The sequence below is a fragment of the Pseudorca crassidens genome, chromosome 9 (assembly GCF_039906515.1).
Source record: "Pseudorca crassidens isolate mPseCra1 chromosome 9, mPseCra1.hap1, whole genome shotgun sequence".
NCBI classification, from domain to species: domain Eukaryota; kingdom Metazoa; phylum Chordata; class Mammalia; order Artiodactyla; family Delphinidae; genus Pseudorca; species Pseudorca crassidens.
Genome location: NC_090304.1, coordinates 23,563,947 through 23,591,219, shown reverse-complemented (window position 1 = coordinate 23,591,219; position 27,273 = coordinate 23,563,947). Strand labels below are relative to the sequence as shown.

The window sequence follows — 27,273 nt, the reverse complement described above, 5'->3', positions numbered from 1 at the left end:
TTCCACCATGACATTTACAGAGCAGCTAAGCCTGTTCATTGAAAAACGTCCAGGGCTCGTCGGGCAGTAATGAGGCTGGCTGATCTCCAGCAGCTGGCAAACACTCTGGCACGTTAAATGTCACTGCGGGCTTTGTTTGGTTTTAAATTGAAAAGTTGAAAGCTTACAAATTGAAAGCTTACAAACCTTGCCTGGGGAGGAAAAGAAACGCCCCCCTGTTCTTTGTCTCTGCTCTCCCTTCACAGACTACGTGTCACCAGGGAATCCCTGCACCCCCTCTCTCAACTCATGCCCCTGCCCCACTCACACGCTGATGGGCACCCAACAGCCACGGCGCCCATGACCAAGAGCGTGTTTCCAGAACTCCTCTTGCTGGTGACAAAGAATGTGGAACCATTCCTAATTCAAAGCAGATCTGACCTAGCTACAGACCCCTATGCACACTTTCCCAGGATCCTCTACCCTCCCTTCTTCTTTGCTTCTGAAAAGGAACGTTCATGCTTATTGTATACAAACATCCGTCACCAGCAGAAGCCTAGTCTGGGTCTTAAAACTAGAAGGGCACTCAAGGGCATGGGGTCTAGACTGTGCTTTCAAGCCGGTAAGTTACTGTTCCCATTGTACACACGACACAGCTGAATCCAGAGAGTGAGTAACTCGCCCGCAGCCCCACAGCGACCAGGTGCAGAGCTCAGACCCAGGGCTCCTGCCTCTGCCTTTCTTCCCTTGATCACGGGGCCTCTTTCCATCTGAGATCAGACCCCAGAACTCGAGGCGAGCCTTCAATCACTCTTCCCTTTCCAGCTGCAGCCTGGGGTAGAGTTTTCTCAAATGCAATTTCATCAGTAGAGTTAATCCAAATGTATCATCATTTTCTTGTTGTTCTGCCAGCACGTTTCAGCCCCGGAGTTGAGACGCCCTGCTCTGGGTGCAAGTGTGAGCACCTGAGCGCCCATTCGCTAACATTTAGGTCAGGAGGAGACAGGGTCTTGAATGTTTCATGAGGTGACTCTCCTCCAACAGGCTTGGAAGCACATGACTGTCAGAAAGACAGGGCCCACAGTGAATGACCTGGGGGGGTGGGGCTGGAGGACTTGAATTCTAAGAGTGGCTGAGACCTTGATTGTATCCCATTTGTCCCCACTTAACCTGTTTGTTTTGTTTTGTTTTAGTCCTGGGAGAGGGGAAAAACCAGGTCAAACAAAAAATTCTCTGATTAGCATGTAGAACCGGGGGTGACCCGAATCGGTCTGTTTTCCCCAACGTCTCTGACTCTGGACCCCTCTGTTCCTCCTCCCCACTGTTAGATCTGCTGGGTACCAACTAGGATGCTGTGTGCGGTGGCGTGAAGGGCCCTGACCTGGCCACACAAGCTCCCCTGTGCCTTTTGATGCCCAGTTTCCTCATCTGTTAAACACACCATAGTGATCTTTAAGGATTAACTTTAAACTGATGTAAAGAGCATGGATGGGGAGGGGGAAGGGTAAGCTGTGACAAAGCGAGAGAGAGGCATGGACATATATACGCTACCAAACGTAAAATAGATAGCTAGTGGGAAGCAGCCACATAGCACAGGGAGATCAGCTTGGGGCTTTGTGACCGCCTAGAGGGGTGGGATAGGGAGGGAGGGAGGGAGGGAGATGCAAGAGGGAAGAGATATGGGAACATATGTTTATGTATAACTGATTCACTTTGTTATAAAGCAGAAACTAACACACCATTGTACAGCAATTATACTCCAATAAAGATGTTAAAAAAAAAAAAAGAGCATGGTGGTACCACCAAATATCTGCTCCTTTCCTTCATTCCTGATAACACAAGTACATTTTTCCACTTAAATGCATTTGCATTATAATGGAGGCAGCATCTATAATAATAACTGTTAAAGAGATGAATCTCTAATGGTGGATTTCAAGCCTCAGCAACAAGCCCAAGAAGAGAATAGGCAATGTAATTGGAGCAGGCAAAGGACCCTCGATGACAACGAAAGTTCAAGGGGCAAAGAGGCAGGGGGCTCAGTAAGCCGAAGCCACAAGGGAAGCAGCTGGGACTTTAATAGCTTCCTCTGTCTTTCTTCATGTGTAGAAAGGCCCCTGGTTATCACGCAGCAGCTCTGTGGGTGACTTTTAGCATGCATTTATTGAGCTCCTGCCGTGTGCTCTGTCCCCAAGCGGTTGCCACTGTCTTCATTTCCTCTTTGTCCTCCTCCTAACCAAATCCAACCCCACCCCTCTGTCTCCATCCTATTCCCTCCAAATCCTTCCACGATTCACTGCCACCGAATCTCAGCTGCCCCCATGACTGCCCCGTCTGAATGGACCTCATGAGAAAGATTGCCCCTTGGGGCCAGCGTAGGGCACAGAGAGCAACCAAGGTGGCGCTGAGGACCCCGCCACCCCTGCCTGAGACCGGCAGGGACAGATAAGAGTCATTTCCTTTGCTCGTCACCTTCCCACTAAAGGCATTTCCAGAGCATTTCTCTGGTGACGGAAGAACCAGTCAGGAAGATCCGTGCCCTTCCTCGCAGCCCCCCTGAGTTGAACAGATTCAGTGCACTTCTCAGTTCTAACCTAAACTTCAACAGCAAGCAAGCTTTCTGGAAAGACCAGGCCTCCTTCTAGCCTTCCCAGATGTCCTTCTTCCCTTCAGTCACTTGCACGTTTCTCTCTTTGGAAGGGTGGTTGTAGAAGAGTGCAACTTGTTTCAGCATCGAGGAAACTCAAGTCCATAAAATGTGGCTTCTGGCTCTTAAAATCTTTGTCAATAAATGTCAGAAAGATTGCTAATGGAATGTAGGGTAATAAAAAGAAAATAAGTGTGAGCACTTTGGCCTTGGATCTCTGCACTTGTTACTCCGAGCCTCTGACTTTGAAGCCAATGGCATCCCCCAGCTCCTGTCACTTAGCTCCAGTGCTGGACCAGAAGTATCAGTGTACATCCCATAGAATATCAGAGCCCCAGTGAGACCTTAGCAAGAATTGATTCCAACCTCCTTTTGGGGGACCATCTGGCTAGACTGACCCACCTTTGGGAATGGGCTGAGAGTCCCACACTAGGACAATGCCCTTCACTGGGAAAGGGAGCTGGGCTATGTATACACTGTCAAGTTCAAGCATCTCTGCATGGCCTCAAGGCTGTCCATCTTGCCTCACCTTTTACCACTCCTTGCCTTACACTTTGTGCTCCAACAATATCAAACCACTCATAGGTCCCCATACGATTTGTTGCCTCAGTGCCTTTGTGCGGGCTGGCCTTGACCAGAAAGTCCTATTGCCCCCAACACAGTTATGGACACCTGGGTAACTTCTACTTACCCGTTATGATCCAGCTCAGCTGTCACTGCCTTTAGAAGCTTGAATGTGGCCATGATTATGAATTGGTGGCCTCCAAAGCCAAGCAGACCTAGGGCCCAATCTCCACTCATTCTCCCTAAACCTCAGGCTTCTTATCTATAAAATGGCGGTTGCTAGAGGCAGCGGCGAAGGGCTCCACGCAGCAGCTGGCGCATCGTAGGCCCTCAAACTCAGCAGCCATCTTCCTTGTTTTCTGACTTCTCCACTCTGCCCTTCCATCCTAGTCTGGGATGTGTGTCTGTCTCTGTCGCTATTCTTCTATGTGTGTGCTCTTTTAAAATCTACTTTGTTGAAGTGTAATTTACATACAATAAAATGTACCCATTTTAAGCGTGTGGTATGGTGAGTTTCGACAAATGTGGACACCTGTGCATACCTGTGTACGTGGAACATTTCTATCCCTCCTAAAGCTTTCTTTGTGCCCTTCCCAGTCAATCCTCATGCCTCTACTTCTGGGCCCAGGCAACCATGATCTCTTTCTATTGCTAGAGATTATATTGTCTTTCCTAGAGCATCATAGAAATGGAATCATACAGTGTATATTCCTTTGTGCTTCGTTCACTCAGCATAGTGCCTTGAGATCCTTTGCCTGCTTTGGTAAGGGTCCCTTATAGCACAGGCTCCAGATGCGCAGGCTCAGCGGCCGTGGCTCACGGGCCCAGCCGCTCCGCCGCATGTGGGATCTTCCCGGACCGGGGCACGAACCCGTGTCCCCTGCATCGGCAGGCGGACTCTCAACCACTGCGCCACCAGGGCAGCCCCCATTATAGCGTTGCTTTTAACTTTGTCTTATAATTTACCTGCTTCCTCCGCTAGACTCTGAAGCCCTCAAAGATTCTTTTCCTTCTCTGGTTCCCAAATAAGCACTCAGCAGATGTTGGAAGGAAGAAAGGAGGAGGGAAACAGGGGAGTTCTCAGGGGGATTGGTGAAGATCCTGGCTGCAGCCCTGCATCTTGTCCACCCCTGGGAGGCAGTGTTCACATCCCCAGCAGAAGCACACACACAGACACTTACAGCAGCCAGTCCACAGCCACCAGCAGGCTGATGTCCTCGGTCGGCAAGCCCACAGCCGTCAGAATGAGGAGCATGGTGACGAGCCCGGCACTGGGGATACTGGCTGCCCCAACGCTGGCCAGCGTGGCCGTGAGGCTGTGAGAACAGAAAAGGCCGGGTCAAGGGAAGAGAAAGTGGTCTTGGCAAAACCATCCCTGGCAGGCAATTCTCGGCTCTCATTTCTGCCGGCAATCATAAAATCCCCTTCTCCTCCCAAGGAATAAAGAAATCTGGAGGACCAAGACCCAGGAAATAGGGTCTATTTGGATGCTGCTTAACCTTGGTGGAAACTCATAAATTCATGGATGAGAGTCTTACCCCCATCACGACATCCAGTTCACTGAATATATCACAGGGCTCAAACAAGGTAAGCGTGGCTCTAAAAGCAGGCAAGGAAATATTAAAGAAGAAAAACAAGTCACCCTTAATCCTTCCACAGGAACACCACAGCATTCATATCTGCTTACCCCTTTACGTCTCTGTGAGAAGCAGAGACTTCTAGTCTGCGTGGCAAGAGTCTGAGAAGGTTGCCAATGTTAACATGAGAACTCATAACAGCGAGTATCCAGACTCAACTGAGTGGACATCGGGGGAACAAATCAAAAGAATTCCAAAGGGCATTAAGGTTCAGATGCCTGGACGTTCCACCATGGGCTGGAAGATACATTATTCAGAAAGAGGGTGCCAAGACATGACAATAAAATAACAGGAGGCTTTCCTTCTGAAGCATCTCATCCCTTGCTTTCCAAGCAATGCCTAGGGCATACTCAGCACCATTTTGAAGTCGTCTCCGGAAGAGGGTTTAATCTAGGGTTCAAGGGCCCTGTCTAGACACCAGAGGGCCTCTGTGGTCCAGCAAAGGGCAGTGACTTTTTCTCCTCTTTTCTGGATGTTAATTATAAAAGCTATCATCATTTCTAAATGGAAGGAGGCTTATGAAAACATGGATTTGCAACTTGCTTTTCTAGCTGCTGAAAAGCAAAAAGGGGCTGCTTTCTTTGTGGTTATATGATTCCAGAATTTTTTTGGTAGGTCTTCGGGCTTGAAACTAAGAATCAGACTCCCAAACTGGTTTGCCAACTGGTGTGTCCAAGCTCAGAATCCTGGTCTTACGGTCAAGAGGAACCCAAATTTACCTACTCTTACATATGAGGAAAGAAAGGTCCTGGGAGGTCTTGTGTTCTGCACTGGTTTTTCCACATTGCCATCCTTCCCACATTTAGGCTTTCACAGAATAGACACTTCCACTAGGTGGGATCTAGAACCCATCTTTGCTTTTCCCCTGCTCCATTAACATGGAGTTGTTGTCAGGGTTTAAAGAACTCCATTTTGGTGGGAGATCCATCTAGGTCATAGGAGGTAGTAGTGTGTAGTGGTTATCAGTGAAGGTTCTAGAGTTGAATGACCTAGGTTCAAATCCCAACTCTGCCACTTAACCACATGACTTTGGGCAACTTACTTAACCTCTTTGTGCCTTGATTTTCTTATCTGTAGAAAAGAAGATAACAATGGTGCCTCACTTGTAGAGGCATCAGGAGCTCAGAAATAAAGCACTTAGAAGAGGCCAGCACATTGCAACCAGAGCTGCTTTGCAATGAAAACATCCTTAGTCCTGAGAGATGGCAGGTGGGAATTCTCAGTCATTTTCCCAAGATGGATAGAACACCAGGGAAGGGGAGCTTCCCAAGTTCCAATGATCTTGGCCTAGGCAATTTTGTTTACATCAGTTGCTTCTATTACATGAGTCACTCTTACACATCCCTGTGTACTGTGGCCACATTGTCTTGTTACCCCTTGGTTGTGTGAGACAAAATCCTATAAAGAAATCTTCCTGGTGGCTGGTTCTCTTTCTGTTCCTCCATCCCCATTATACCCTCACCTGACCACAGGTGGAGTGTCTGGGGCATTGTAAGTCCTGTGAAAGCTCCCTGGGCGGTGATCTCCCCATGTCCTTTTATCCCCTCCTGCTTTTCCTGTCCTTCCCTGACTCATTTCCCTATGGCTGGTTCTTGGATGTTGTACAAGTTACCACACACACACATTAATCACAGCAGAATGTCACAGTAACCCTGCAAGGTACATACGGTAGTACCACTGATTGGAAGGGTGGAGAAACTTAGGGTCACACAGCTTGAACATGGTCTGCTGGGATTTGAACACTTGTCTGCTTGATTCCAATACCACACTGGCTTTTGATGTCCCTTGATTCCTCCTCACATTGAAAACGCTATGACTTAATGAATTTGCTGAGAATTCCTGGCCACTGTTCTCCTGCCTGCAGGGAAATGAAAAGATGAGGAATGTACTTGGAAGCACAGCAATGAAGCTGGACTTGGCTATATTTTTCTGACTAAATTGAAGACATTGAACTACATACACTCCATGGAGAGGGGGCGGTCCCCCCAGAGACAGCCCTTGTGACATGTACAGATATGGCAGATTCAGCTGAAGTTGCCAGGGGCACAAGTATTAAATATATTTGGCCAACTTTATCCTTTGTCCAGTGAAAATTCTCAGTCGTATCATTGTTAAAATAAAGGATAAATTTAAATAATTCAAGCACAGTCTCAACCACCTGGTCACTCCCTGGTACATCCTCCCACCTCTAAGTCCTCATCTAATGGTGTGAGCTTGATGCGAAGCATGGTTGCTTCATCAATGGGGAGAATTCAGGGCCATTAAGAAGCTCTATTTGTCTTTGAATTTTAAAGCAAGGGAGATTGGCAGTCTCACATGCAATCTGTTAGGACAGGACTTAGATGGCTTGATAACCTGACCCAAAGCACGTTTTCCACTGAGTAACATCACGGCACTCACTATATCATAGTCACATTTTTCTTTCATATCCTAGGAGTACTGTATTTTATTAAGCATCAGTAATAGTAATAATACTAGTAGCTAACATTTATTGACAGGTGACTATGCTCTCAGCCACACTAGAATATATGATTATTGTACCCATTATACAGGAAACTGAGGCTCCCCTACAGTACTGCTATGGGCTGAGTTGTGTCCCCCCTGAATTCATTTGTTCAAGCCCTCACCTCCAGTGTGATGGTGTTTGGAGATACAGCCTTGGGAAGTAATTAGGTCATGAAGGTAGAGCCCTCATGATGGGATTAGTGTCCTTATAAGCAGAGATGTAAGAGAGCTCGCTCTCTCTCTCCATGCACCAAGGTAGGGCCATGTGAGCAAACATCTAGAAGGCAGTCATATGCAAGCCAGGAAGAGGACATTCACCAGGAGCTGAACCCGCTGGCCCCTTAATCTTGGACTTCCCAGCCTCCAGAACTGTGAGAAGTAAACATCTGCTGTTTGAGCCATAGTCTATGGTATTTTGTTACAGCAGCCCGAGCTGACTGAGACAAGTACATACCTCATAGGGTGGTTGTGAGGATTAGATAAATTAATATATGTAAGTAGGTGTGATCTTTAAGTTTGCAGAGAAGCGATGTGTTTTTAGTGACGTCTTGGAAAAGTATTCTTTCTGAATTTTTTAAAATGATGAATACATATGGTAAAAATACCTTTAGTAAAAACAACAAAAAATATTTGCTGTTTATTTGTAATATAATGTTATGCTATATTGAGGAATCTCTTCCTCCCCATATTTCATCATTTTTGCCGTCACTCCTTGGAATGCTGAAGGGAACATATTTTAATGAAAGAGAAACTGGATCCAGAGTCAGTCGATGTTGGCCCCAGTGACAGCCCTGCTGGCTCGTTACTGATGGTATTACAGCCTCAGACAAACTACCATGCCCCTTGAAGCCTGTGCTTCCTCATCTATTAAATAATAGAAATAACTGCCTTGCAATGTCACAGGATTGTTAAAAATCAAATAATATCAAATTTCTGAAGCAATTTCACATGGGCAATACAAACATAAGGCATTAATATGAGCCTGATTCCTTCTGAACCAATCTTCCCTTTGAGCCTGCCAGTAGTTCCTCTTCTCCTTTACCTCCCTCACCATTCTTCTAACTGGAGAACAGTAGTTCAAGTGGCCTCTGTGAAATGGAGTTAGCGTGGAAGGGGATAAGGTCAAAAGTTGTTTCAGTGCTTCACACCACCCATTTCACTCACCTTACGGTCACAATCTGGCCTCCATCTAGGATGACGCCATTCATCTGGGCTATAAAGATGGCGGCTACGGCTTCATAAAGGGCTGTACCGTCCATGTTAATGGTTGCTCCAACTGGTAGGACAAATCTGGTTACACGCTTATCAATCCCCAGATTTTCTTCTAGGCAACGGAAGGTGACGGGCAAAGTTCCGGCACTAAGGGGCAAAGAGAGAGAGAGAGACAAGAGTTATGTCCATTTTAGAGAAGCAAGACAAAGCACAAACCGAAATGCCACCACAAAGCTTTCGTTCTTTTGTTCCAATCAATGTGACTTGAAAAAAGCAGTGTCTGGAGCTAAATTAAAAACCATCGATTTGCCATATAGGCCATTACAGAGTATTGAGTAGAGTTCTGTACTCCAGTAAAAATTTAAAAAATAAAATCCAAATAAAATTTAATTCTAATAATAAAGATAAAAAAGCCCATTGATTTGGGGTCTCAAATACAATCTTATTAACATGGTAATAGTCAGCAAAATATTTTTGTTGGTTCTAGCTTTTGAGATCTACTCAGAGCTTCAAGTTCTCCTTTCCCTTTGGTCATTGTTTCCATCTTGGATTAAATATTGAAGCCCATGTGATTGCCCACATCAATTGGGCTGCCAAAATAAAGTGTCAGAAAAGGATCAGCTACCAACAGTAAGATGGAATGAGGAATTCTTGAATGACCCATAATTTCATGCTAGAAACACTGTTTCCAACAAGATGACTACACGGGTTTTATCTAGCCCCTGGGAATTGCCCTGAGCCGGGCCTGCTAATGTTGAGAAGGCTGGACAAATATGTTAATGACCATTTAGCAAGAGTCCAAGCTTCTAGCAATTCACTGGGGACCCTCACAGACAGTCCAGCTCCCTGATAAATGGTCATTGCCAATTCTACAGTCTCTCCAATGACATAGGGCAGAAAAGCCTGTGCTCTGGAGCTAATCAAAGACCCAACATGGAGTGACTTCACCCCCACTCCTCCCAGGCATGGGATGGGAATTCACGACCATATGAATCAATTTCAAAGGCCAGAACTCCTGACATGTTCTGTGCCTTCTAAAACAGGAGACCTATAAGAGTAAGTGTTGCTGAAAGCCAGAATATTATTTCCATGTGGATAGAGGTGATGGGAGGGCAGGCGGATTTGCTTCAAAGTTTAAGTGATATGGAAAGCAATGTAGAACATTCCAACTGCCATGGGAGTACCTTGTGGTCCATTCTCTTCTCTCTTATTCAAACGTTAGCAAACTGTCCCCAGTGCAGACAGCACATTTTTCTCTCTTGCATTTACAGCCTTAGTCATAGCTCCCTCCTTCTACTTGTCAGAATTAGGGCTCCAGCCAAGCTGGACAAAGACATCTGCAGAGGTGTCAGTTTCTCAGAGAGTGGGACAGGACCGTCAGCTGCAGGGACGCTAAGTAAAATGCAGATTCCAGGGCCCACGCAGAACCATAAAAGTCCCTAAAGTTCTAAAATTAGGGTCTCCTAGATCTGCATGTTATCAACCCATGGACCCACAAGCCCTATTAACAACCTTAGGGAAACCAGAGTCATCTTACTGGAACATTCCTTGTGATTTTAGGTCAAGGGTCTTTCTCATGCCTCCTCTTTGGTCTTAGGTGAGGAGAAGAAATGGATGCTTGGAGATCTCTCATTACCAAAGCCTTATAAACCCAGGGAGAAAAGTTGGAGTCTGGCCTCATTCACATGCTGGGCTGCCATCGTACCTGGCTTGCTGCCCCAGCTGTTTTAATGAGAAGTTAGTGTCCCTTTATTCCTCTCTCACACACTCCCAGCCCTTTCCTAAGACCCCTTTGAGGTTACCAGGACACCATGACTAGCCTGAAATGGCAGCAAGGCTATGGTTGGCAGCTGAATTCTCATCGGTATGAATCTAAGGACACTGCTGGGAGGACTGGAACATATCCATTATCATTACTGCATTCATTTTCCCACAGTGTCATCAAAGGGTCTTTAGACAATTCAACAGATTGGAAGAAACAACTGGTAAGGCATGAAAATATTCTTAATGTCACTACCGGACAGGCTTTGTGTCTTAAAAATCCATATGTACCCCATCAGTCCAAACTGGGACTTGAGAATTTTAACTCTTTCCTGTGTTAACAGGCTGACATTCTGACATTGTTTTTTTGGTTCCTGCCTCAGTGGCCATATGACAGTCTTCAAACGAATAATAACTGTCTGGTACTTGAGATTCTTCTTGTTTTTATCCAGATTAGTTTTAACAGCGCACTCGGAAGTCAGAGGGATGCAGAGAGACGTGTCGCAGGCCATCCCCACTCCATTCAGCTGCCCTGACACCAGCCTCTGTGCCTATTGAGAAAACGGGGTCAACCCTTCCCCTGCACATCCCCATTCAGTCCAACGTCTGAGGAGGTGGAAAGTATATTTAGCGCTGGCTGTCCCAGGGCTTTTCCCCTGTGGTCATAAGGGCAAATAAACCCTGAGTTAATTCTTAGTACATGACTCCTGCTACAGTGACTTTTTTAAAAAAGAAATTCCTTATCTAGGCAAGAGCCACATTTTAACCAAAGATTAAAACCATATTTTTTTTTCAGATGAAATACAGGGCAAGGGGGAGATATGAGTCTAATGTTTGTGGTCTTGGTCAGATAACCCAAGATTTTGTCTTTGATTTAAATATGATTTTGGGTTTCCCCTATGCTTTTAAGATTTACCTTTGTCTTATAAAGGGGCTAGGATAATTGTCTAGTCATTCAAAAGAAAAGATAATGATAATATTTTGAAATAGTGTAGTATCAAAACCATAAAGGTATTGGAAGAAAATATAAAGTTATATTTTATAATCTTTGGCAGAAAAGATATCCCTAAGCAAAATCAAAGTTCTAAATACCAAAGGAAAACACTGACGACTTTGACTACATACAAATTAAAACCTGCTAGTGGCAAAAAGCGCTGTAAGGGCTTCCCTGGTGGCGCAGTGGTTGAGAGTCCGCCTGCCGATGCAGGGGACACGGGTTCGTGCCCCGGTCCGGGAAGATCCCACATGCCGCAGAGCAGCTGGGCCCGTGAGCCGTGGCCGCTGTGCCTGGGCTCCGCAACGGGAGAGGGCACAGCAGTGAGAGCCCGCGTACCGCAAAAAAAAAAAAAAAAGCGCTGTAAGTTTTTAAGACAAATGTCAAGTGAAGGGGGACACTATTTACAACATATGACACATGAGTTGATATTTCTATACATGTAGAGAGCTGAAAACCAATCAGGAAAGGATAAACACCCCAACAGGAAATTAAGCTCACAAACAATTCACAGGGCAGAAGAGGGGAGGGAAGGATGGTCAAAAAGAACATAAAAAAGATGTTTCCCCTCACTAGTAATCAAAATAATGCAAATTCAGTGAGATCACTTTTCACCAATAGGATTTGAAAGTATTAAAGTGACAGATAATGTTCAGTGTTGATGAGCAGGTGGATAAAGGCACACTCGTACCCAGTTTGTGGGTACATAAATGAGTGTACTTTTCTAAATAGTAATCTGGTGACATGTTTCAAAACCATCAGGGTGCTTACCACTGGATTCAGAAATTCCACTTCTAGAAATTTATCCCGAGGGGATCACCAAACATCCTTGCAGAAATGTATTTACAAGGATGCTTGTCACTGCCCTGTTTAATAGACTAGGTTTAAATGTACATTTGGGGTGGGGGATGTACTGTAGTACGTACAGTATATTATTATGAAGTTTCAAAATAGTAGTAATAGATATGTAGTAATAGATATAGTAAGAGCTATATTAATAGATATAACATAACTTTTATGATATGTTGACCAGTGAAAATAGCAGTGTACAATATCTATACATAATAAGAACTGGAAATGTACATAACTGTAAAGATTAACAAAAAGGTTACTACCAGTTATCAGTGGTGTTGCCCATTCTTCTTCCTCCAAAATTTTATACACTGTCTGAACTTTTTCATAATGACCAAATACCATGCTCATAACCAGAAAACAAAAATAAAACTAAACATGATTGTTTTTATTTTTGAAAAAAAAGTTAACTTTTTCACCAAAATGAGAAAATCTTTATGGATAGAGATACTTAGCGATAAGAAATGTATAGGACCAAGAAGGAAAAAGAAAATTTTGAAGTGTTTCCCTTCATCTTGGGAAACTGAATGCAGAATCTAGATCTCCCGAATTGTATAGATTTTCGCTTTTTCTGAAAACTCACACTCTACTAGTACAGAATTCTCACTGATTTGCAAGATGGAAATATAATTTGGCTTTCCCAGGTTGTCACCACTATTGGCCTGTTAGGTCACTTAAGAAAAACCTGACTGACTGCTCAGTAGTTTTGGAAAAAAAAAAAAAAGCAGTCTCCCTGTGTCACAGCAGCTGCCTCCCTGGCAGTGAGTGGTCATGGGTTCTGTAACAAGGACCTGCCAACCTGTGACTCCAGAGATAACGCTGAGCTATGGGTTGCAGAGTTTACTTGCCTCCCTGCCACCTGCTTTATGGCCTCAGTCTTTGTTTTGTGACCCAAGGATACACATGCAGAAATAAAAGCAACTATTGCAGGCTGAAAGAATAAAACTCTTTTAGTCTTTGAAATTCTACATTGCTGGCTGTTTCTTATGTATCTGTTTTTGTTGGGTTGTTGGTTTTATTTTTGCTAAATTCAGTCCAAGATGATATCAAAAAAAAAAAAAGAGGTTTTTTTGCTTGCACATCTCTGGAGTCCTCACTGGCCTCTGGGAGGAACTGGGACTAGGTAATGAAGAAGGAACTGACTCTCGGTCAATGTTAAGTCAAATCAGTGCCAACCTGACTTTCCTCAAAGTCAATGGGGCAGAGTAGTTCCATTACAGGTTCAAAGACTTGTCTGATTTCCGGTTTGTCTGAAAAATCTCACCTAACCTACCGTTTACCCTGCAAAACCTTGTTCTCCTACTTTTGAAAAATTATTCCAGTACAGTGATATAATAGCCTTTCTCAAATCACAAGTGAGAGAATTTCTTAAATAAAATAACATCCTGTTACACCCTTTTGGAAAACATTTAAAACTGAACTGATGCTATATGTGGCAAATTATGTCTAGAGATGAATAGCATGTATTCACCTGGGAAACAATATGAGATCATAGTTCCAAGACAGCTACATACCAGCAAAAAGTTCATCAGAAAGCTTAAAAGTTCCTAAAAGGAGTGAAGAATCTAAAATGTTCCACTTTTTCAAAAATATTTTAAACATATGTGAAAAGTGTTCTCACTGAACGCTGTGATGGGAAGGTTTTGAAAAAGAAGAAGTGACAAAGAAGGAAAAGGAATGAGCAGAGAGAAACAACAGTGATTTCTTGTGTTCTCTACCTGGAAGCAGTACCCAGGGCAGTGATCCAAGCTTGGAAAATTCCAGCAAAAAAAGAGAAAGGGTTTTTCCTGGTCACTAGAAAGTAAATCAAGGGGAGAAAGATGCCCCCATGGATGATGAGGCCGACAATCACCGTGATCATGTACATCCCCAGTTGTCTAGCAACCACTTCTAAGTCCTTGATGGCAATGATCTTCCCACAAATTAGGCAGGCGATACCTAGGGGAGAGTACCTGAAAAACATAAAAGAAAAAAAAAAGCATTGAAGAGCTGGTGATGGGATTCAGAATTGAAATCAGGGCCCTCCTTCATACCACACCCTGAGGAAAACCCTTTGCATTCTTGTAGAGTGTTGCCAAAAGAGGACTATGAGATTCAATAGATGCTATAGTTTGCTTCTGACTAACTGCATTATCTGAAATATTTCCTATGGACCTGGTGGCCCCTGCTTTGATGAAAAATCCCAAGGCAAACTTTGTTGCTCAGGTAATTTTTTAGGGCTAAAGGAGACATGATTTACCACCTCTTAAGTAAGCACCAAGATAAAAGTTGAGAGACACCCAGGTTACATCTTTGAGAATCTTATTTGATTTCTCTGTTCCAGATCTCCTTCCTTGAAAATTGAGAATAAACTTAGAGCTTCTCAGAAAGCTCATTAGAGTTTCACCAATTTACAAACACTGGTGTTTGCAGATAGTGCTTTGTTTTTGCCTTGGAAGGAATCTAGGAAATACATTGAGAGAGAGAGAGAGAGAGAGAGAGAGAGAGGGAGAGAGCTGCCCAAACAAGAAAACCATCTGAGCCAAGAAGCATGTTTAGAAAAATGTGGTTTTATTCTTCCAAGTCTGAAAGTGTTTCTTTCCATACCTACTCCAAGAGTAACGCTGGCTGCCATCCATCGTGTTTCAAGAATATGGGGACACATCCACACACTTAATTCTTACAAAAACCCTAAAACCAAGGAATCATTATGCCTGTTTGGCAAACGAGGAAATTGAGGTTTGGAAAAGTTAAATAACTGGCCCAAGACCATGACAACAGGAAGGAGGAGAAGAATCTCAGATCTGTGAAACTCTGCCACTGGGGGTTTTCATCCCTGTCAACCAAACCACTTCCTTGAAGGAGCAATTGTAGCTTTCTGTACATAAGTAGACAATTCGTTCTTTACCAATCTATCCTAAAATAGATTTATTTTATATTTCTATATTATTATTATTTTATAGCACGCTTGGAAACAATCTACTGTTGTCCTCACTCTTGAGTCAGCTAACCACGCTCTCTCTCGTCTTGGGTATACTTTTTGTTTGGCAACACCCTTTTTTTATTGCCTAATCCGGTGGTGTTAGAGCATGAACTTGTTCAGCCTGTAACACTTCTGACTGAAATGAAAATGTTTGTGGGAACGTGGACACCTTATTAAGAATTATGAACATATTTGAAAGAAAGACTGTGGGGCAAATGAAGTCACGCTCCCAGCCTGGGGAGGGGAGTCAGGAAAAAGAGAGGGCCAGCAAGCAGATTGGGTGGCTTTTGTTTTTTCAGTTGTTTGGAGCAAAAGCACTTCCTGGGTTAAAGCAAAGCCATGAGGAGTAGACGAGAGTCATATACACGATTACACGAGACACGGAGCTTGTCCAGCCACTTACCAGCTATATGACCTTGGTTAGTGACTTATTCCCGTTTTACAGATGTGCAAGTCGAGGCGTAGAGAGGCTACCTGCAACCTCATGGGATTGCTGTGAGGATTAAGTTTTTGAACATGCATAGGTACGCGCTATCAAAAGTCCCTCCCCCATCCCTGTCAGTGCCATTAGTTCTCTGACTTCTGACACAGGAGTCCCTTGCAGGTTCTATTTTCACACATCTACCCCATGTCCCCTCATCACCTATGCGTCATGAGTCAAGTCTGAGTTGAAGAGGTTTACTAAGGCATCTCACAGGCTACTGCCACCCAACTGTGCATGTTTTTATGCGCAAACTATTTTTTCAAGAGGAATCTTCTCCTGAAAGAGCTGATTTGTAACTGACACTAAGTAGCTGGTGTCAGTTACGTGAGCGTGGCTACTCTCCCTGAGGAGCATCTAGCCTGTAGTCTCCGTTTCTCCATTCCTGGAGGTGAAGCCTGGCGATGTTTGAGGGCTGCTTTCCCGGGAATTAGGGAGTCAAGTCATTAAACCTTCGGCTTTCCCACCATTTTATATTATCTTGCGGTGCCCATAGTCACAACATCTCATAGATCCGTCGGGTGGTCTCAGGGGCCAGCTCTGTGTTCCCTGCGATTGTAGACAACTAAGCAGAATGCACTTTCTGATAAAACCAACAAGCATCCAGCTTCATAAAGCAGGAGACTAATTCTTTCCCAAGCACCAGTCGCCCCTTAAAGATGTCCAGAAAAACGCAAATACAAGCTGTTTTGGGTGCCATTCAATTTTCCTGCTCTTCTAGGACAAGCGATTTGTAGAATGGAGAGAAAATGTGTTCAAGGCTCTTTGCCAAGCAAGACCAGCTATAGAGACCCCTGGAGGACACATCTGCCGGAGCCCAATGTTAGAGAGAGGTGACAGGTTATCTCCAGAGCACTCAGCTTGCTGGGAGAAACCTGAGTCCCCGCTATCAACGGACAGTGTCATTCAAAGGCCGGAAGGTAGAGTGTTAGGGTAAATAAATATGGCAAGCAGGGGCCCTAGTTAACCCAAACACTTTGGTCTCTGGAGCTAGAATGAGCCTTAATTAGGACAGGGAAAGAGACTTTGTTCTATGATGTTTTTTAGGGTCATGACTTCCCTGCACCTGTTTTCAAAGCAGGTAGCTTAAGCCTCCACTCAGGAGCTGGAGTTTCTGAGTTCCTGGGTTTCCATATGAACGAATTACCTTGTTGAAAATATACTCAATGGAAAAGAAAAGGCAAATGTTCAGGGCTCAAAGTCACCATTTAAAGTTTCTGAGATGAAGCAAACAAAGCCATAAACTAAAGTGCATAAAGAGGCTGAGAGCTCCCTTGAGTGTTCTGAAGCCAAGTGATGGCCAGTAATTGTTGGACCAGTTTCTAAGTTAGAAGGACATAACTACAGAGCTGGGAGAGGGAATGGCTCCCTTGCTGCCCTGAGACTGGCTATATCCTCAGCTCTGGGCTTCATTTTCAAAGCCACTGATTCATCCAGGACTGGCCTGTGGCATCTTTTTCTTACTGTTGCATCACCCATTCTTGCCTCTGCCCACTTTGCGCCTCAGTCCTTGTCATCCTAAGGTTCCAGCCAAGATGCCCCCTCAGGTCTGCTCTCTACTCCACAAACAGACTCGTCCACAGCACTAACATACCCTGAACTCAGTCAGTGCGTCCATAGACTTCTGCCTCAGAATTACCTGGCCTGCCTGAAACAACATGGATCCCCTGGACCCACCACATACCTATCGAGTTAGAATTTCCTGGAGCTGGCCTTGGGACATTTATATTTCAAACAAGTTCCTGGGTAATTCTGATGCGTTTGGATATCAATGTTTCCAAATAAATCAATGTTTCCAGGAATAAAATCTGATCTGCAGCTGATGAAATACAGATAGTCCTTGGTTAGTCTTTGGAAACCATTTACTTTATTTAGCTGCATCTTATTCAAGGCCTTTGGTTTTAACCCACTAAAGTGACAAATTTGGGACTTTCAGGCATAGGACAGATGGTGGGCCAGACACCTGGAGTGGAGGTAAGTGGAGGGACTTTCTCAGTCCTGCCATAAAGCCACTGTGGTTCTGTCCCACATGTTGCCAACAGCAACACCACTCTGCCAGTGTGGGACAGATTTCGAGAGAACTTAGAGTTGGAAGTCTGTAAATAAAGACTTAAACATGGGCTTCCCTGGTGGCGCAGTGGTTGAGAGTCCGCCTGCTGATGCAGGGGACATGGGTTCGTGCCCCGGTCCGGGAAGATGCCACATGCCGCGGAGCGGCTGGGCCCGTGAGCCATGGCCGCTGAGCCTGCACGTCCGGAACCTGTGCTCCGCAACGGGAGAGGCCACAAGACTGAGAGGCCCGCGTACCGCAAAAAAAAATAAAAATAAAAAAAAATAAAGACTTAAACATACATTCCAAGAGTTACCTAAGGTGCTCTCGGTACTCAGGGTAAGGAAGTAACACAAATCTCCGTATTCCCAGTCCACTTAGGGAAAGGTTCTGGCTATCCAAGGAGTGACTTTTGCTGGGAGTTACCATATGAGGATTAGAACTTTTCATCAGGATAGAGTGAAAGTCAGTTCATGGAGCCTCCAGGCTCCATTATATCACCAGTGCCTAAAATTGTTGTCAGCACGGCAGAGGTGCTCAAAAGTATTTAGGAAGTGAAGGAATGAATGGATGGATGGGTGGACTGGTGGATGGATGGTGGTGGTGGTGGGTTAACTGGGAGGGAGAATTGAAAGAGTGAGCAGAGATTTCACTTCTCACTTTATGTTTCTATGGTGGTGAGATTATGAGAAGTTTTACTTTCTATTTAAGTTTTGCAAATTTTGAAAAACATGTTTTAAAGTACTTTGTGAAAAAATGAGGATATGAAAATCACACCGAGATGAAGGTTTTTCTTATTTTTTGGTGATTCAGAGGGCTTTGCGGGGGCTTCCCTGGTGGCACGGTGGTTGGGAGTCCGCCTGCCGATGCAGGGGACACGGGTTCGTGCCCCGGTCCGGGAGGATCCCGCATGCTGCGGAGCGGCTGGGCCCGTGAGCCGTGGCCGCTGGGCCTGCGCGTCCGGAGCCTGTGCTCCATAACGGGGGAGGCCACAGCAGTGAGAGGCCCACGTACCGCAAAAAAAAACAAAAACAAAAACAGAGGGCTTTGCGGGATTCTTAAGGAATTCACAAATACAGAGAAGCAAAGGGTTACAGATTGAATTGATAATAATGGTAATTACAGTGTAACAACAATAATAATGCTAGTTCATACAAAATGCTCAGACAGGTCCTGGCACATAGGAAATGCTCCATAACTATTGGTCACAATTTCACTTAATTCTCACAGCAACCCTATGATATGGATTCTATGATCAATCCATTTCACAGATCAGGATGAGGGGTTTAGAGTGTTTCTAACTTACCTAAAGTCACACAGCTAGTAAGAGGAGGATCCTGGGTTCAATCCAGTCTGAGGTCAGATGGAAGTTGATTAAGGTAATGCTTCTCTATAATTCCAATTACTTAGGCTGTGCAATGAGTTAATCTCTGTGCTTAGTTTTCTCCTCTGGAAAATAGGGCTCACCAAAATACGTATTTTTGCTAGGTATTATTGTGAAAAATAAATGAGTCAATGCATGTAAAGTATTGGAATAGTATTAAGCATACAGCAGGAATCTGGTAAATCTTAGTTGTGATTTAATAATAATTATAATATTATTATCTTCTCGATAATAGGTACAGGACAGTAACTGAAAAAGTATTGAGCATATAGCAAGAATTTAATAATTCTGTTATAATTTTATAATAATTATTGTTAGAATAATAGTAATCTCCTCAAAGATGCATTTTGCTATTACTACCCTTCTTACTACCACGTAGAGAAGACTATGAAAGAACTCTGATGATTTAAGCTTTGAGGGTGTCAGTTAAGGAGTGGTTGGTTGTTTTATCCAGAACCTTCTCACACACATCGTTTTCACTTGTTGATGAAGCAGCTAAAGAATGAAAGAAACGTGTAGGATTGGCACCTCACGCCATATTACACCCTCCGGACTGTTAGCCTAGATGAGGTAACCCAACAGCTGTCAGAAACTGTTCCATGGGTCTTATTCCTGACTCACAATTGCTCTTCATCTCCTGGGATATGATGCTAAATCTTTAGGAGATTTGGTTTCAGTGAAGAGGAAACTTCTCGATCCACACCCACTCCATCCCTGCAGAGAAGGGAGGCTACACTTTATCCCATGACTCATCTGATTTCCTAGAAGATTCCCTCTGCTCCAAGGGCTCAGTGGAAATGACAGTGGTATGGATAAAGGAAGGAATCTTCATACATTACCCACATCGCTGGCGTCATTAGACAGAAAAATGGACTGCCTATCTAGAGCTAGGGTGCTCACTCGGCTAGGAATTTTAGGAAATGAAGGCAGATCCTAAGGTTTAAAACCAAGAGGCCTATTCTGCTTCACGTATTACCATTTATTAATCTCTCAGCAAGCTCAGAATGGATTTAAAAATATTTTTACAGCATGACCTCGTGTGTGACTTGAAATCTTCACACAAAAGAAATATTCAGAAATCTAGCATTGACTGGGAAGTTGAAGAATCAGTACAATAATCGAAAAGAACACACTACGGCACTAGCATCCTTTCCATGTTTCTAAAGTACAAGAAAGCAATGACCAACACCAGCCAGACCTATTAAATACGGTTCGTGAAATCACGGGAAACATCTTCGTGATCTAGGACCCTGGGGCCTTCAGCGAGCCCCTCGCTCAAGTTTCAATAAGAATTTACTACCGGTACCTCATCATGTTTGGAGATAAAATACAAGAGAACAGATTGTGCCCTTGTAAGTTGGGAGGAAGGGTCAAGGAGAGGAAGAAGAGAGAACGAAGGTGGAATTTCAGGGGAAGACACGTGGAATCGGAGGAGGACCAGAGGCGGAGTGGGGAGGCTGGTGGGGAGCACAGGGACTCTGTAATGCGGAATTCCTGCGGCAAATAGAGCACACATGTGGTTTGGCCTTATTTCTAGGCAGGCATACGGGACCGTCATAGGGGTCTGAAATGAACGTATGTAAAAATCTTTCTGTCTGAGAGATACCGGACACGAGAAGTTTCCAGTGACTGGAGGTGACACAATTTCCTTGGTGAAGGAGAGAACACCTGTGCTCTGGGCTTCCCTATACTTCAGAACCACTGACCATAAACACACATGAAATGAAGTGGAGACAATATTGCTTACATGATTCAAACAACAACAAAAAACCCCCACCCGCTTACATATCCAAGGTTTTGACATCAGCATAAACCCCAGCTCTTCCTCTCCCTAGCTCTACACTCTTAAGCAAGTTAACTCACCTCAGTGAGCCTCAGTTGCCTTTTCTGTCCCATGGGGACCATAACACCATCTTTGCAGGGTTGTGGGGATTACATTTGATAGGTATGAAGCACTCTCATGGCTCTTGGCAGATAAGAGGAAATCAATAAAGATAGTTTTTATGATGATGGTGGTCACGATGATGTTAAAGAATCAGGATTTAGTGTCTCTGGACCAGTTTTCTCTGCTGTAAAACCAGAGAGTGGGACCAGATTTCCAAGAGCACTTACAATTCTAATCTTTTGTGATTTCACTTTTTCTTGCACGGCCTGAGAACTGCCTTTTCTTTTTATATGAGTCATGAGTAACCCAGGTCGAAGGTGCATTGCTTTTGGACACCAGAATACTGGCGCAATGGTTCTCCCAGACACCCTGGGTCATGCCCTATCCCTGAGATCTTGGCCCTGTCTTGGTGTAGTGTATCCTGATACCGCTCACCTTCAGGATTACTAATTGGTTTTTTCAGCTTTTCTGTCCTTTCTTTCTTTCTTTTTTTTTTTTTTAACGTCTTTTCTTCCAGGGCAGGGATGGAAGGGGCCATCCCTTTTTATGTAAGGGCCAAGTACTAAATATTTTAGGTTTTACAGGCTACGCAGTCTTGGTCACAGCTACTCAACTCTGTCTTTTTGCACAAAAGTAACCCTTGACAATACATGAACAAATAGGTATGGTTGGGTTCCAACAAAACTATTTATGGGCACTGGATGTGAATTTCACATAATTTTCACGTGTGGTGGAATATTACTTCTCTTTTGATTTTTTTTTTCAGTCAAATAAAAACATAAAACCCATTCTTAATTCACAGGCCATACAAAACAAACGGCAGATAAGATTTGGCCCACAGGCTATAGTTTTCCAGCCCAGTTTCTAGTGAAAGCTCCAAAAAAGAGATTTGCATCCCTTTCTCAAAGTCTTTCTGGAGAGCCCTTTGCTTGGTTCACGCCTGCCCACTCTTTCCTGCTGGGAGGGCTCCAGTGTCCTCTGGCGACCCCAAGGCCATCTCACACGCCACCACCGTGAAGTAAGAACAAGCCCACTTACCACATGATCATGATCACTAGCTTCATTACAATCTCATTCAAAATGTTGAAGAATTCCACCATCAGCTTGGCCTGCTCGCCCATCTTCCCCATGGCAATGCCAAAAGCAATGAAAAACCCTATCAGACCTGTTGGGTGAATCACAGGACACAGAAGGACAAATTACCAAGTATGTGTTTCTTCTCCCTTGTTCGTTACTATCCCCCGTGTGTGGAGCCACATTCTTACCACCTGTTACCCTATGAATTAGGCATTAAAAGACAAAAGCATTACGTTTCACACTTCTCCCCTGGATGATTATGGCTTTCCTGAATACTTTCCACACAAGCAAGTTGAACTGTAAGCAGGTTAGTTCCTTGCAGAAAAGGAATTCATTTTCATTCCAAACTGAAAAGTACTCTCTTCTCTCTCCTCCTCACTTACGAAATCATGTGGAAGCAGATTCCATTAGTACACAGATTAAAGAAGGAAGCCTTGTTGGGACTTGGGGATTATCATGCAAACTTTGGAGCCAATATTAGAATAGCAGAGACCAATTAGCCAATTCAGTCTCTGCCAGGGTTATGTCTGTATTAGTTTGGTGTTATCCCAAGTTCATGCGTGGCTGGTGTGTTTCACTCTAGGAAAATCCTAAACATAAAATATTTTTCCTGTTGCTGTGTGCCTAATTGGAGAAGGAGGAAGAATCTCAAAAAATCCAAGGGAAAGCAATGAAAAATCCAAAACAGTTGGGAAACCCCAAATGACCCAATTTGTTTGGATTTAACCTGTTATTTATTAATTCATCATCATTGTTTCCATGGTCAAAATGGTTAGAATGCTTTCTTTTTTATTGTGGTTTTTTTTTTTCAGGATCATAAAGTGAGAACATAGTCTTTGTTACTTCCTAGCCCCTTGGCCCTCTTCTCCCTTCACTTGATATCCCTTGACTTCCATCTAAATGCAGCCCCCCTCCCCCCAGCCCCCAGGCTCAATCTAATCCCAGGCCAGCAGGATTTGAGGAACCCTGTCCCCAGGTCTTGATGCTGGCATCAAATTGCACTAGGTCCTGGACCAAGCCCAACAGCCAACCTTGGGTCTTATTTCTATGTTACCTTTTACCTCATTCCCTGAGTATCTGTCCAGGGAACCTGCCTGATACGGTAGCTCCTCCTAGGCAAGACCTGGCTTCTCTCTCCCCAGAATAGTTTCTCTGGCTCCACTCTGTCCCACCCCTCTTCCTCAGCCTCTCACCCTGGAGTCTCACCCAGACCCTCCCAGGGACTGGGGCACACTACATGGCTAACGGATGTCCCTGTTACTGCCTGAAGGCTCTCTGGATTTCTGATAACCAGTCGTCATGCGCCCCCCAGCTCCCAATCTGTTATTGCCAATCTTGGGGCTCCAACGCTGAAGGCTTGCATGGACTATAAATCAATGTCATTGTCCCCTTGGCAACAGGCCCTTGCTTGCCCATCTGACTTTTTCTCTGACCTGCAGTACGGGCCATCCACTCTTCCCTCTCTCTCCCTCCTCTCCTTACACCTACCCTGTCCCAGTTTGGCAGACTTCATTTCCGGTCCCTCCCTATTCCATCCAATTTCCTATTGCGTCCGTCCTTTTATGCCTGCAGTCTTGAGCTGTATCAAAGTAAATGATAGCATTATAATATGATTCTCTTAGGGGAAAATTCTTTCTAAACCTCTGCTTTTACCTTTTCTCTAGTCACCGAAACCACTCACCTCCCACACCAAGCACACGTCAACCCAGACTGTTCAACTACCCTTTGCTCCCCTCAGCAAAAAAAATCTAGCACTTGCACTGAAATTGTTAATCCTCGGGAGTTAATATTTCCCCTTTTTAGCTCTTGGCCAGAAAGCTTAACTAGTGACTTATAAGTGAGTTATTGGCCATAAACACAAAGGCTTAATGAGAATTAGCATGACCTAGAATCAGAGTGACAGAAGAGAGTGACCTAGTTCTGTGGTAATGGAGGAAATCAAATTCAGGCTCTCGTCAAGCCCATGGAGAGGAGTTTGCTAGGTGTGTGGTGAACATTCTGGCTGAGAATAGCTAGTATCACTTGGTTAATTCCATTTGGAAATTTTAAGAGAAAATGTTCAAGGTCTCAAGGTCCCCAAGAACTAGAATAAAATAGCTTCCCTGGCAGGGTCACCAGAAACGGGCCATCTCTATGAGTGTAAGAGAGAGATGTTGAAAGGAGCTGTCTCACACAGGAGTTGATTTAAGTGGTTGGGATTGAAGTAGAGCCTGGAGCAGTCTGGAGGTTTTGGGGGTAAAGAAATGAGTCTTTAAAGAAGTGGGGGGCCAGAGCCAGGATTTTTATCTTCACTCTTGCAATGCTTGATCCTTGGGACTTTCCAAAGCCAAAAAACAAACCAAAACCAAAAAAAAAAAAAAAAAAGGCCACCATCTCTGCCCTTGGAAGACAATGGAAAGAACCTTATTTCAGCCATGATTTGTAAATGGGAAGTTTCTCAACAATCTAACTTCCCTTAGCTTTCCAGAGCTTCAATTTTCACTTGGAAACCCACAGCCAGCTTGTGCATTTCCCTCTGTAAACACTGCCTCATTGAAGTCGCTGGAACAGGGGTGTTTCATTTGAACAAAGCCCTCTTAGACTTGGTCACTGGGGTTGAGAGAGTCCTGAATTGTGTTGAAACTCCCTGGTACAGCCAAAGGTCATGTGACTTCCCAGAATCCACCAGAACTCTGGAAATGACCACAAAAGTCTTCTGAATGATTCACCCCAAAGCACTGGTCCCATTACTCATGGCCACAGTAGAAAATAGTGGGGCCACTTTGGGTTTGTGGGGCAAGGTGATTTGGGAATGCCTGAAAGGGTCACAGATATGTGGACAGTGGGAGAGAAGAGCCACTCAGGGTTGGATGCTGAGGATATCTGCAAACCCTCCTTTTCAGAGGAACTCTCCTATCTTCTCCTCACTCCTTCCTCCTCTCGCCTCTCACTGGTTATCAGCAATGTTTATTGATCTTCTGTTGCCTGGCAACCCGGTCAGCTTATCTCTTCCCTCACTCTCTGCTTCCTGCCAGGTCAAAGAAAAAGACACTTTTCACTGGTCAGGCAATCCTTCTCCCTCCGCCTCTGTTTCTCCACCATTCTGGATAAGTAAGGAGAACGGTTACCAAATTTAGAACAAACAAAAAGGACTCCCAGCTAAAATCTGAATTTCAGAAAAACAATGAAAAACATTTTTTAGTACAAGTATATCCCATGCAATATTTGGGACATACTTAACACTTGAAAATTATTTGTTGTTTATCTGAAATTCACATGAAACTGGGCACCCTGTATTTTATCGGATGCCCCTATCAAGAGACAAGGGCATTTGATCTCCTAGATGGTAAAGTGAGCTCAACCTTTTCTAAACAGCTCTCATTCAAATCCTTAGAAATCTCGCTTGCATGGATCAACATACTTCTTCCACATAGATTTCCCATTTCTCCCAGCTTATGACCAAATGTCTTGTCTTGGGACACCATTCTAACAGTGGATGGGGGTTCTTATGGGTGGGGGAGTGAACCCGGAGGGTGGATGGGGAGTAAAGTGAGCAAACTGGAGTCACCCACACAATGGGGGGTCTCTATCCCCTGTGGGGTGTTTTCTACCGAGCCGCTTAGCACTCCACCCCCGGCCATTAATGATGACAGCGGCTCACAAGATAAAGCATATGGCGCGTACCATCGTGCCTACGTGCGCAATCTCATTGAATCCTCACAACGATCTACAGGAGAAATGCCAACCACATGCCCGCTTTACAGATGAATCTTGAGAAGTGGAGGAGGCAGCCCACGATTAGATAACCGGTGAGTGGTCCATAAGGGATCCAAACTGGATACAAACCAGTCTAATGTCAGAGCCAGAGAACCCCTGGGATGACACTCTCAGAAGGTTCCAAGCTCACTGAAATCCCAGAAAGTTAAGCCAGACAGTCTCCTTTTGACAAGCTCGTTTTGGCACCAGCGCCAACACGTTCGCTCCTGATAGCACTACATTTGTTTACAGACTGTGAGGGCTGGGGTGGGACAGCCCCCATGCCTAGCATAGTCCTGGGACAGACACAAGGGCGCCTCAAAAAGAAACGCTTAGGAAATGAAAGGATTGGACGTGTAACTTCATGAAATGGAGAGTCAGAGAGAGTGACTTGCCAACACCACGCAGAAAGTGGGGGCAAGTGCCCTGTGAACGTCAGTCCCCTCGCTTCGCCCATACCCCAGTCCAGCTGCCACGTCCCCACGTGCTGTTGCTCCTGCCGTCTCCCTCTCCCCTCCCCTCTCAGTTTTCAGTCCCAGTGACCCTCGAATTCGCTCCCCAGAGACAGCCTCTTGCTCCACCTACAGGACATCAGGGCGATCGGCTTTCTGAGAAGGAAGCCAGGATGCCTAGGTGCTGACCTGCAGGGAAAGCTGGCCACGTGGCCCCGGCAGAGGCACCTCCCCCAAGGAGATGAAGCCCAGTGTGCCTACCTAAGACATTCATGCCGTCCTTGAACTCCAGGCCCTTCTTGATAACCACCTGCGTCTCCTCAGGCGGCTCAGTCACAGTCTCATTCAACAGCGAGAGGACAGCATTGGTGGCATTGCTGTCCTCGTCTGATGGAGTGGCCACCAGGACTTTCTTTGTCACTGTTTGAATCTAATGGAGTGGGGAAAAAAAACCATAAAGATGAGAGGTTTGGTGTAAAAGGTCACCAAAAGCCTGGCCGCTTACATAAATGTTTGAATTCCCAATATGTCAAAAATATTATAATTAAGAAATGGCCAAACAAGGTTATGAAATCAGGGAATATTTTATATGTTTGTGCTTGACAGAGTGACGCTTCATGGCACAAATGCAGTGGGAGACGACTGTCCTCATCCCACGATAATGACGGGATTTATAACATTCTTTTGTAACTACTATAAGCAGTGTGACTGGTAATGGGACCCAAGCTTCAAGTTGAGGGATGCCTGTCTGCTTGTTTCATTCCCATGGAGATAGTAGCAAATGTGAGACCCAGCTGGATGCCCTGCTCGCCCCTGTGGAGGGTCCTGGATCTGGTCACGAACAGGAGGGCAGGGGTCTTGTTGGAAGTCAGATCAGCACCTCATGATCCAGGTGATTGGCTTCTCCCTGCCTGGTTCCTGTCGCACGGAATCTTCACAGGTCCACTCTCACTGAGGCTCCTCCCAGAGCCTGGCTCTGCTGGGAAGCTCCATGTAGCTGCCAGATGTGCCAGCTGCCAGCAGCCCCCATGGCAGGGTCACTGGCTCATATGCCATATGTAAGGTGGGAAGACACCCACTCCTTCAGGGCGGTGGTGCC

The 27,273-nt window shown here is 44.8% G+C and overlaps 1 protein-coding gene across 6 annotated transcripts in view; it reads right to left on the bottom strand.

Annotated features, from left to right (window-relative positions):
* Nucleotides 1–27,273, bottom strand: part of SLC1A2 (solute carrier family 1 member 2) — a 148,921-nt gene that overhangs the window by 22,376 nt on the left and 99,272 nt on the right. For all 6 annotated transcript variants that reach the window (XM_067749441.1, XM_067749440.1, XM_067749442.1 and 3 more), the window contains exons 5-9: nucleotides 26,436–26,604; nucleotides 21,949–22,075; nucleotides 13,867–14,100; nucleotides 8,494–8,688; nucleotides 4,369–4,503 (exon numbers count right to left, since the gene is read on the bottom strand). In XM_067749441.1, the coding sequence (XP_067605542.1) occupies nucleotides 4,369–4,503; nucleotides 8,494–8,688; nucleotides 13,867–14,100; nucleotides 21,949–22,075; nucleotides 26,436–26,604 (860 nt within the window). The remainder of the gene's footprint in view (nucleotides 1–4,368; nucleotides 4,504–8,493; nucleotides 8,689–13,866; nucleotides 14,101–21,948; nucleotides 22,076–26,435; nucleotides 26,605–27,273) is intronic.